The sequence below is a fragment of the Gopherus evgoodei genome, chromosome 1, assembly GCF_007399415.2.
Source record: "Gopherus evgoodei ecotype Sinaloan lineage chromosome 1, rGopEvg1_v1.p, whole genome shotgun sequence".
Taxonomy (NCBI): Eukaryota; Metazoa; Chordata; order Testudines; family Testudinidae; genus Gopherus; species Gopherus evgoodei.
In genome coordinates, this window is record NC_044322.1 from 316290453 (window position 1) to 316303138 (window position 12686).

Consider the following 12686-nt stretch of genomic DNA (forward strand, 5'->3'; position numbering starts at 1 on the left):
AAACTATTGTTATATGTAAAGTAAATAAGGTTTTTAAAATGTTTAAGAAATTTCATTTAAAATATTAAATTAAAGTGCAAAGCCCCCCAGACCAGTAGCCAGGACCTGGGCAGTGTGAGTGCCACTGAAAATCAGTTCGCGTGCCGCCTTTGGCACGTGTGCCATAGATTGTCTACCCCGATCTAGTGAAATTCAGTGTAAAGGGAATTTTCTTTATACGTATTAGAGACCAGTTTGTCACAAGTAGCTCCTGCTGAAGAGTGGTGAGAACAAAATTCTATCAAAATCAAAATCTTTTCCTATTTGCAATGTTTCTTTGAAACTCTGCTCATCATTGTGTAATGTGAGATGCCATTTAGCATTTTTTAGGTTGTCTGATATGATCAGAGGTACAGATAGCTCCTGGCATGGCCTCCTGCAGCCCCCAGTGGCCACGGTTCGCTGTTCCCCGTGAATGGGAGCTGCGGGAACGGCAAACTGCAGCTACTGTGAGCTGTGGGGGACTGTGCCTGCGGACTGTCAATGTAAACAGATGTCTTGCTTCCTGCCAGCGGATTACCCTGATGGGCTGCTTGCTGACTCCGTCCCAGTACATTCTGTATAATTCCTAAATATCACAAATGGTCTAATCTTCCTCCGAAATGTACTTGTTCTGTGAATGAATTTAGTACTCTATATGCTGGAATTTGGCTTTTAAAACACTGATAAGCAGTGTTATTTCAGCTCTTAAAACACATGGTAGTTATTTTTATTAATTTGCCTTAAAAACTCCCAGGTGAAGATTTGCAAAAATTGAGTGACATCCAGATTAACACTTGGTGTCTGATGAAAATTTAGGGTAAATAATAGAGGAATATTGCGGGGGGTGTTGTTTTATCTTTAGTTTAGTATTGGTAAACTGATGCATACCTGATTTTTGTCCTTTTTAAAAAAAAAAGGGATTTGTTCAGTTAAATAGAAGTGAATTGGTTTGTGATAAGTGGAATTGACCTGTCACTTCAGCTGTTAGACCCGTTTAATCTCTTTCTGTAACAGAGAAGGTCATAGCTGTGAAGATGAGTTCTGAAGCCAAGCTTATGCTTTCAAAACAAATTCATTACTTTTTAATCAGGGCTTTGAAGCTGTGCTCCAGCTCTGCTCCAGCTCTAGGCAAAAACCTGCAGCTCCGCTGCTCTGGAGCTCCTCTGGGCTCCAGCTCCAGGCTCCACTCCGAAGCCCTGTTTTTGATGCGTTCTCTTTGTTTCTGAAGGCAGACAGCCCTTGTTCATAAGGATGCATGGGAGAAATGTTAATGGAAAAGCTTTAAATTCCTCAGGATTGATGCAAAAATGTTTGATTGTACTATACCAAAGCAATATTAAGCATCATTTAACTGTTAAATATTTTTATTCTTTTTCTTCAGTGCTTCTCCCAGGTCCAGTCTGCTGTTCCCTGCAACATCCTCCTAAACTCTGTCTAATACTCTCTCTCACCTCAAACTCTGTCACTCTTCTCATACAACTCCTTGTTCTCAGCAGTTGCCTATTTTGAACAGGAGTGGGTAATCCAGCAGACAGTGGATGGCTGAGTAGAGACCTTCTCCACCTGTGTCAATGTAATACACTGGCAGTGTGTGGGTTATGTCCCCCTCTACTGGCTGTTCCTGTAGAATATAACAGCCTATCACTGCTCCAGATAGTGGAATTACAGCTTTAGTTGTTGACCCCACACATTTCTGAAAATGGGCATCTCTGACTGTGCTCACTGCCTGCTCCTTTGTAAGCTCCCATCCTTCAACATGCACATGTTCTGAATGCCCGAGCAGCCCGTTTGAAAATTGTCAACATATGCATTTCTTGTTTAACCCAGGATGTATCTGTATATAAGAATTTATGCCCACACAAGCCTCTTATTCTTATGTGGTTTGTTTTTCTTACCTATCTCACAAGGGTTTTGTGCAGCTTACTGGGTAAAAATATGAGACACTTGCAGAGTTTCTAATAGAACCTAGGAGTTATGGTTCCCAATTCAGTGCTCTAACAGCTATACAACACTACCTTTCATGTGTCCATTTGCTTATGTGGATCATAATTTTAGTTGATATCCCAGTTACACTTTTAAAAATAAATAGGCTGCATCTCTGCTCAATACTAAGAGAAATATTACTCACCAAACTATCATTAAAAGCCAGAGACTTTAGAAAAGTTTTCCTGGCAGTTATTTTACACCTCGACCTCAATATAACACTGTCCTTGGAAGCCAAAAAATCTTACCGTGTTATAGGTGAAAACATTATATCAAACTTGCTTTGATCCGCTGGAGTCCGCAGCCCCGCTCCCCCCTACCCCTGGAGCACTGCTTTACTGCGTTATATCAGAATTTGTGTTATATCGGGTTGTGTTATATCGGGGCAGAGGTGTAGTTTTAATTACTGAATAATCACCATTTCCCATATGTAATAGAATTTAGTGTGTCTCCATGTCATTTCACAAATTGTGGCCTCAAGACCAGCATGACAGCTTCATGGTATTCTACTGTAGTTGCCCACAGGGAGTCTGAGTTTGTGTCCTGACTGAGTTCACTGTTGAATGCTCTGGTGGGCAAGGACAAGAAATGTAATGTGGACACAGTGTTCTCAGCCCTTGTGGAGGCATAAGTGTCTCATATCACTATCCACTGAATATGTCTGGCCAACCACAGGAGTAGCTTTGGACAGGTGATTGAAGGAGCAATCACATCAAGCTTTCTTCATCTAAGGCAAGGTCAGAGCAATGCAGGGTCTTTGGAAGGGCATAGAAGAAGAAGAGTGATTCCAGAGGATCCTGTCTAGAAGATGTCATAATCAACAATATTAGTACTACATTATGGTGCTATTGCATTTAATGCTTTGGTTTGTTTATGAAATATAGCTGGTCATAGAAAAATGATTCTTAAACTTTTATTTTGTGCTTTTTTTTTTCTGCATTTTAGGTCGTTTGAAAGAAGCAATAGATGATGCTAACAAGGCTGTTGAGTTAGACCCTTTGAACCCTGTAAGTAATAGTGACATGAACTGGTCCCTAATAAACATTGAACATGGTTTTATTCATATGTAATTTTACTCTTTTCTGGGAACTGTGCACAAAGTTAGTCTGTGCTAACATATCTTATTCCTATTACCTCATTTTTTGCCTTGAGACTTTGTGCTGACTTGCTTGTCTCATCTACTTGTTATAGCTTGATATTTTGGTGCCTAAAGATTTAGGCGGTCAAGTGCCTGTTTTATGTTTCACTGAGATCCACAAAACCTCCACTCAGCTGCCACTTGGCCTGTAGGCATCTAAACTCAGTACTTAAATTTTCTGGGTAAGAGTTCCCTAGGTGCCTATGTTTCTGCCTCTGGGCATGTGCACTACTGCCTCCCTCTAGGCATCTGGATACTGGTCTCCTGTGAAGCCAGAGTGTGATCCAGAAACGAGGGGAAGATAGGCACGCCTCTGCCTGTGTCACCTGTGGAGCCCAATCTGGTAGATGTACTTAGAGACTGCTTACTGGATCAGGTCCCATTCAAAAGCGTGTGTGTGCATGTGCGTGTGCATGCGTGTGTGCACGCGTGCAGGTGTGCGCCTGCCTTATAATGTTTAGCCCAGTGGTTAGAGAACTGTCCTGACGTGGGAGACCTGAGTTTAGTTCCCTCCTCTGCCTCAGGGGGTGAAGGGATTTGAATAGGGGTCTCCCATATCTCTCAGGAAAATATCCTAACCACTGAGCTATGTGGTGTTCTGATTTGAGGCTACCTCAATGTCTCTTGCTGAAGCTGTTCCACTTTGCATAAATACTTAAATCATCAATGAAAAAGAGAAAAACTCTATAGCTTGGTGGTTAGGGCACCCGGCTTGGAGGTGAAAGACCTACAGGTCATTCCCTAGCCCGCTGACAGCAATTCTAGGGCCAGGGCAAGAGCTAAACCTAGAGGGGGACAGGGCCCAGGGTGGAAGTGACGAATTTGTCACTTCTGGGACTGCCTGTCACTCCCAGTCTTGCATGACCGCTCTGGGCTCTGAGCTTTTGTGGGGACCCACAGGCTGTCACGATTAGCCAGTGTGGTCACATGCATAGGAGCCCTGTGGCCTGCCCAGTAAATTTAAAAGGGCCTGGGCCCCTGGGCAATTGCCCCATTTCCCGCCCCCCTGTCGAAGGGCCTGGCCATTCTCATGCTGCAATGGTTAAGTATTTATCAATAGTGGAACAGTTTCAACAGGATAGATTGAAGGAGTCCCACATCATAAGAACATAAGAATGGCCCTACTGGGTCAGATCAAAGCTCCATCTAGCCCAGTATCCTGTCTTCTGACAGTGGCCAGTGCCAGGTGCCCCAGAGGGAGTGAACAGAACAGGTAATCGTCAAGTGATCCATCCCCTGTTGCTCATTCCCAGCTTCTGGCAAACAGAGGCCAGGGACACAATTCATGCCCATCCTGGCTAATAGTCATTGATGGACCTATCCTCCAGGAATTTTTCTAATTCTTTTTTTAATCCTGTTATGGTCTTGGATGTCACAACGTCCTCTGGCAAAGAGTTCCACAGGTTGACTGTGCGTTGTGTGAAAAAATACTTACTTTTATTTGTTTTAAACCTGCTGCCTATTAATTTCATTTGGTGACCCCTAGTTCTTGTGTTTTCAGAAGTAGTAAACAACACTTCCTTATCTACTTTCTCTACACCAGTCATGATTTTATAGACCTCAATCATATCTCCCTTTAGCCCTCTCTTTTCCAAGATGAAAACTCCCAATCTTATTAATCTCTCCTCATACGGAAGTCTTTCCATACCCCTAATCATTTTTGTTGCCCTTTTCTGAACCTTTTCCAATTCCAATATATCTTTTGTGAGATGGGGCAACCACATCTGCACACAGTATTCAAGATGTGGGAGTACCATGGATTTATTTAGAGGCAACATGATATTTTCTGTCCTATTATCTGTCCCTTTCTTAATTATTCCCAGCATTCTGTTTGCTTTTTTGACTACCGCTGCACATTGAGTGGATGTTTTTAGAGAACTATCCACAGTGACTCCAAGATCTTTCTTGAGTGGTAGCAGCTAAATTAGACCCCATCATTTTATATGTATAGTTGGGATTATGCTTTCCAGTGTGCATTACTTTGCATTTTATCAACATTAAATTTAATATGCCATTTTATTGCCCAGTTACCCAGTTTTGAGAGATCCTTTTGTAGCTCTTCGCAGTCTGCCTGGGTCTTAACTATCTTTAGAAATTTTGTGTCATCAGAATATCCCCAGCTTAGTGGTTAAGAACATGTTTTGGGTGATGAGGAAGAACCCTATTTAAATACTTCCCCCACTTCAGATGGAGGGGAAAATTGAACCTGGATCTCCCCCATCCTAGATGAGCATTCTAACCACTTGGATAAAAGTTATAAAGTGCAGGTCAAAGGCAGCACAACTATCATCATATATTCCTCTGGCCTTTTTGTGTGAAGAGGAGACAGCAACTAAGTCCTGGTCTACACTATGGGGCTAGGTCGAATTTAGCTGCGTTAGGTCAATTTTAAAATGAATGCCTCTACACAACCAACCCCATTCTGTTGACCTAAAGGGCTCTTAAAATTGACTTCTGTACTCTTCCCCGGCAAGGGGAGTAGTGCTAAAATCGACCTTGCTGGGTCAAATTTGGGGTAGTGCAGACGCAATTCAACGGTATTGGCCTCCGTGAGCTATCCCAAAGTGCTCCGGTGTGACCCCTCTGGACAGCACTTTGAACTCCAATGTACTAGCCAGATACACAGGATAACCCTGGGAAATCTTGAATTTCATTTCCTGTTTGGTCAGCATGGCGAGCCCAGCAGCACAGGTGACCATGCAGTCCCCCCAGAATCACAGATAAGCTCCAGCATGGACCGAAAGGGAGATACTGGATCTGATTGCTTTATGGGGAGAAGAATCTGTGCAGGCTGAAATCCGATCAAAAAGAAGAAATGCTAATATATATGCCAAAATCGTATAGGGCATGGTGGACAGAGGCTATAACAGGGACACACAGCAGTGCTATGTGAAAGTTAGCTAGCTCAGGCAAGACTTTCAAAAGACAAAGGAGGCAAATGGTTGCTCTGGGTCAGAGCCACATACATGCCGCTTCTGTGATCAGCTGCGTGGTATTCTAGTGGGGGACCCTACCATGACCCCACCACTGTCCATGGACACCTGCAGGGGGGAGTCTCACGCAACAGGCAGGAGGATTTTGTGGATGAGGAAGAGGAGAAGAATGCACAGCAGGCAAGCAGTGAATCCATTCTCCCTGGCAGCCTGGACCTTTTCACCCTGGAGCCAATACCCTCCCAAGGCGGGATCCCCGACCCTAAAGGCGGAGAAGGCACCTCTGGTGAGTGCACATTTGTAACTACAGTACAGGGTTTAAAAGCAATAGCGTTTAATGTTTGATTTGCCCTGAACAATTGGGATGCATTCGTGGCCAGTACAGCTACTGGAAAAGTCTGTTCACGTATCTGAGGATGGAGCAGGAATCCTCCAGGGACATCTCCATGAAGCTCTCCTGGAAGTACTCTGAAAGTCTTTGCAGAAGGTTTCTGAGGAGGGCTGCCTTATTTCGTCCTCCACTGTAGGACACTTTACCACACCAAGCCAGTAGCAAGTAGTCTGGAATCATTGCAGCACAAAACATGGCAGCGAATGGTCCTGGGTTTTGGTCGCATTCAAGCAACATTCAGTCTATATCTTTCTGTGTTAGCCTCAGGACAGCGATATCATTCATGGTCACCTGGTTGAAATAGGGGAATTTTTGTAAGGGAACATTAAAAGGACCCTGTTCATGCTGGGCTGTTTGTGCTTGACTAAAAGGGATCATCCCGGAGAATAGCCATGCGGTGAGGGGAGGAGTGAAGGGATCATCTCAGAGAATAACCAGATGGTGGGGTGTGGGGAGGCATGTGCTGCACATCCTCCCGAAAACTGCAGCCTCTCCTTTTAAATGTGAAACCCAACCGGCATTGCTTGCTATGGAAAAGGAGGGCGCTGCAGTTTGAAAACATTCCCATGTTATGAAGGCATAAGAAGCCAACCTCGTGTACTCATTGGCTTACCATGGCTGCCTGGAAACCGAATTCTGTTGCCCAGCTGTGTGATGTCACCATACCGGCAGGCACTTGTATAAAAGGCAAAATGTGACCTTGTACCTAAAGCACATGTGCTGTCTAATGTGAATTGCTTGCTTCACTGTGAAAGAGTCTCCCTTTTGTTTTCAGAAATGTATCATCAATTTTACTCTCCCTTTTTATCCACCCCTCAGGTGCAAATGCTTCTGTGCTCCTCCTATCATCTCCGTCCCTGAGGTTATCGCATATTAGAAGGTGAAAAAACTGCATTCGCGATGACATGTTTTCCAGGCTCATAGTCCTCCCGCACTGATAAAGCGCAGTTTAATGCATGGAGGCATTCAGTGGCAGAGGCCAGGAAAGCATTAAGTGAGCGCAATAAGAAGAGGCAGGAGGCGATGCGACTAATGGGGGAGCAAATGGACATGATGAGGCATCTGGTGGAGCTGCAGGAAAGCCAACAAGAGCACAGATCCCTGCTGCATCCACTGTATAACCACCTGCCCTCCTCCGCAAGTTCCATATCCTCCTCAGCCAGATGCCCAAGAATGCTGGGGGGACGTTCCAGGCACCCAGCCACTCCAGTCCAGAGGATGGCCCAAGCAACAGAAGGCTGTCATTCAAACAGTTTTGATTTGTAGTGTGGCTACAATAAGCAATGTGGCCTTGTCCTTCCCTTCTCCTCCACCCCACCTGGGCCACCTTGTCAGTTATCTCACTTTTTTTTAATTAATAAAGAAAGAATGCATGGTTTCAAAAGAGTAGTTACTTTATTTCCTTTGCCAGCTGTGATCGAAGGGGGGAAAGGTGGTTGGCTTACAGGGAATTAAAATCAACAAAGGGGGCAGGTTTGCATCAAGGAGAAACACACACAACTGTCACACCGTAACCTGACCAGTCATGAAACTCGTTTTCAAAGCCTCTTTGATGCACAGCACTCCTAGCTGTGCTCTTCTAATCGTCCTAGTGTCTGGCTGCTCAAAATTGTCTGGCAGACGATTTTGCCTCAACCTCCCACCCCAACATAAATGTCTCCTCCTTACTCCCACAGATATTATGGAGCACATAGCAAGCAGCAATAACAATGGGAATGTTGGTTGTGCTGAGGTCTAACCTAGTCAGCAAACATCACCAGTGAACTTTTAAACGTCCAAAGGCACATTCTACCACCATTCTGCACTTGCTCAGTTTATAGTTGAACTGCTCCTTAGTACTGTGCAGGCTCCCTGTGTATGGCTTCATGAGTCATGGGAGGAAGGAGTAGGCTGGGTCCCCAAGGATAACAATTGGCATTTCAACATCCATATGCAGTAGTCTGAGTTTAGAGGCTGCAAGCAAAATTATGCGTCATAAAGACATAGCCATACAGAGAATGAGACGAGTAGGTGCATCACCTGAGCAAGCGTAGCTTTGTAAGGCATAATGTATCCAGAGGTGCTGTGAGGAGTGCATTGTGCAACTACTTTTACTATGCTAGTAGAAAAGGTGTTTCCCATGGTGTTAGTATTGCATCATGCCTCCCTATTCTGCCCAGACGTGCTGTCTGCTGGCAATAACTAACTAGCTCTGCTAGCTCACACCCCTTAACTACAGAGAAATTGGAAGGAGAGGCCCCTTGTTCCCATTCTCTTCTTTAGTTTAGCCATAATTTAGTCCTGAGCGGTCTTCCGGGATATAGCACACTGAACTCACCGTTACTCTTTCTATTTTCCAGGATGTATATTGTGTTCGAGCTCTTGTTTGGAACACAGTGAAAGAAAAGAAGAGAGCGCTTTTTGATTTAAACTGTAGCCAGAAGCTAAAGCCTTCTCATATTTCCACTTTGATCATAAAGGGAATTATTAAAAATTCTCTTATGGCAACAGAGGGTACAAAGTCTTTAGTGAAGAATAAAGATCATGAAAAGGTAAATGACATCTGATTTAACTTATCTGTCTCATACGGTGTTTAAAAAAGAAGACTGTGGCTGAGACAGGGGACCGAAATCAGCCGTGGTGTAAGCGGATGCAGCTCTTTTATTGCTGTTAATGCTAATTCTAAGGCTGAATTTGGTAGTTTTGGTTACAGATTTTGCACTTGATCTGACCTTTCTGTGATATGAAGGACTTTTTCATATTATTGACTGCTTAAGATAGAGCATTGCCCTTCCCACCTTTCAGTCCTGATTCTGCCTCTTCTCTGCAGTAGCTACTAATACTTGGTTCTAAAAAACAAACCCTACTAAAAATGAAATGCTCCACTACTCTCACATATTCTTTCCCCAGGGAGAAGATGAGAGAACAAACAACATGTGACAGATATTAATTATGTCACCTAATGCATTAGTAGAAGGTGCTCAGATACTGCAACAATGAGCCACAGTATAAGAACTGACATAGAACAGTTGTATAAAAAGGAAATATATAATCACTGCTGGGGGGGATATATTGAATTATCTAATTCCTGGCCACACCACTTTTCTGGGCAGCACCATGTACTTTTTGAACTGCACTTTACTTACAATGGTGTTGTAATATGGGGTCTTTGTCTGTTAGTGCTTCCTTGTGGCAAAAAGGGGAGCTACACCAACCTGGCTCCATCCCCCTTATGCCACCACACCCAAATCTATGTTTGTCAAGTCCTTGTTATGACTCAGCCCCTCCTGGCTGGGTTCTCAGTTGTCTCTGTCCCCTTCAGAATGGTAGGGAGTTAGAAATTCCATGGCTTTAGCAGGGGCTGATCAGTCCTAGGTCTCCTGGCTTTAACTTTAGGGTCTTGTCCAAAAGTTACTGGCTGGAATAGGTAGGGGAACCCAGGCTCAGGGTTCCAGCTAAGGGTTCTTGTTTGGAACAGCTGGAACCAGTCCTTCTCAGTCCCTTGCTGCTACCTGAACTGCTTTCCACCTCTCCTCTGTAGGCTTCCTCAGCCTCTTGTTCTGCATCTCTCTTTGGAGTGTTGGCTTCTCAGACACGTTCTCACAGTTTACTGGAGAGATTCTCTCTGCAGTCCCACTACCTCTCTAGCAGCCACCCCTCTTACTTTGCAGCCCTCTTGTCCTTACAGTTGCTGTGGGGCTGTTAGTCAGCTCTGGCTGAGCAGGCAGGCAGGTGCTTCATTACCTTCTGGCTGCTGAACCAGGATGAGATGTACAGACCCCATGACAGGTGTCCTTGGCTGACAAGAGGCTGTAGGTTTTTTTCACTGCCATGACCATCTCCAAAAGAGGAAGGAAGCTGTTGTTGATCCTATGGTTAATGTAGCTCTTCAAAGGAGATTTTTTTTCTTTCTTAAATTCTGAAGCTGATAGGAAATCAGTGATCATTTGTCGGGATGCATTGGTGTGAGGAGCCACTGCCTTTTGAACTGGTTAAACTCTGGAAAGTTGGGATTTAGAGAGATCATAAAAGATGAAATGGTATTAGGCAAAGGGAGATGAAAACTTGAATATGAGTTTATTTTTTAAGGAGTGGTCAAAATATTTTCTGATGTGGAAGCCGTTTCAGAGGAGATGGGAGTGAGTCTTAGTTCCTGGCAATAGGACTGAATGTGCTATTTGATTTTTGAAGAGGAGTAGTAAATTGACAGAGACTGGTCTTATAGAGAATTTGTGGAGTATAAATATTTGAAATGTGGAACAGAAGTAAATTATAATGGAACAAAGAAATGATGAGGTTAATACAGGCTTGATAGTAAACAGCCAAAGCAGTAAAAGGGATCTGCAGTTGAATGTTATCTGCATAGAAGGGATATTCAAATTTGAATTCAGAAAACCGTTGAACAATGGAAAGGAGATATTGAGGAGGAGACCAGGAGATGAATACTGGACTATTTATAAAAGGAAGGGAGAGGAAAGCATAGAAAATGTAATATATTTTTAAAACACATTGCATTGAAAATGGCTAACATTTTTATACGTAGAATTACATTTTCTGAGCATGATATGTGCACTGTAACTCATTTAGCAAAATAGCATAAAAGGAATGTTAGATATTGCTCAAGCCCACAAAGTAAAGGAAATGATCTGTTAAGTATCAAACATGTCAGTTCCATCAAACATACCACATTAAGAGAAGTGCTCTATTTGATTTGATAGTTGAGGATTAATCCTCTGCTGATTCCACCCCCCCCCCCCCATTTCTTTAGTGTTCTTATGGCAGAATCATAGTTTTCTTTCAATATAATTTGTACTAGGTGTAAATTCTTTGGATGATGCAGTGTGTAAATCTGTTTGTTTGTTTGTTTTAGTTTAGAAATTAAAGTTGTCTGTATACAAATCACAGAATAACATTTTCAGAAGTGTCTAAGACTTATATGCAGTGTTTTTACACCTGTGTTGCGCTTATAATATTGCCTACTTCAAGAGATCAAAAATCATGAGTCAGACCCAAAAATCATGACACTTTTAAAAAAAGAATGATACTGTGTTTTTTAGGCCAGTCTCTTGATTTTTGAACTCCCCCTGCCCATCCCCAGGGCATGTGCATGTGACAGTGTTGCCCACTCTCCCACATGTACTGGATAAGGTGATTTTTGGCTCCTGCTGCAGGAGCTCTCCTTTTCCCCCCCATACCTGCCCATCTCCTGCCCAGCAATTAATCCTGTCTCCCAGTCCCCCATTAATTCTCTTCCCACCCAACCCCGCTCAATTCGCGCCCCCCCCCAGTTCAGTCCGCCCGTCCCTGTCATCACCACCCCATCAGTTCAGCTGGCATACCCCATTGACCCCCACTGCCCTCAGTTCACCCTCCCAGCACTCACTTTATCTGCTCGGAACCAGCCATCAATATAGCCTACCCACTCTGTCAGCACTCACCTTTCTGCAGCCCCCCTGCAGCCTCCAGCCTCACCTCTGCTTCTTAGGGTTCTTAACCTTCCCCATGCCTGGGAGAGGGGGCTGCAGTGGAGTCACCTCTCCTACTTCCCAGTCTAGCAGGGGAGCAGCTGCCCCGGGACTGACAGCTGGAGTGGAGCCCCAGCCATGCTTGGGGCAGCTGACAGGATTTCTAAGTAAAGTTAAGCCTCACTTTTATAACTCTCAAATGCCAGGATTTTTTTTCATTTGATTCCATTGCTTATTTGAGGGTTGGCCCTCCCACCTTCTGTCTCAGATGAAGTTTCTCTTCCCTTCTGGGGTGTAGCAACACTGTCTCTTGTTAGCTTGATAGCTTTGTTTATCTGACATGTAAATTAATTCTCATGGTCTTTCAAAGTACTTTGGAAGGAGAAAGTACGTTCTTCTTCCAGTGATTGCTCATGTCCATTCCAATCAGGTGTGCATGTGCTGTGTGCACAGTCATGGGAAGGTTTTTCCCCTAGCAGCACCTGTCGGGTTGGCTGTGGAGTCCCCTGGAGTGACACCTTCATGGCGCTGAATATAGGTCCCTGCCGACCTGCTGCCTCCTGAGTTCCTTCTTACCACCAGTGACGGTCGTTGGAAATCCAGTTGCTTGCTTTCACAAGTGCTCCCCTAGTTTGTAGTCTTAGCTTAGTTTTTATAAATAAAGTTCTTAGTGGTGTTAATTGTCAGTTGTAGGAGTGGGGGCTTTTCTGTTCCCCTTTGGGGTTTAGGGCATGCCTCGATCCCAGGAGTTTAAGTCATGTGGAACCTCCCATAAG

At 44.0% G+C, this 12686-nt stretch overlaps 1 protein-coding gene across 1 annotated transcript in view; it reads left to right on the plus strand.

Moving 5' to 3' along the window:
- Positions 1-12686, plus strand: part of LOC115645127 — a 96956-nt gene that overhangs the window by 18806 nt on the left and 65464 nt on the right. Inside the window, exons 5-6 of the mRNA XM_030549524.1 lie at positions 2950-3011; positions 8806-8997. Of these exons, the coding sequence (XP_030405384.1) occupies positions 2950-3011; positions 8806-8997 (254 nt within the window). The remainder of the gene's footprint in view (positions 1-2949; positions 3012-8805; positions 8998-12686) is intronic.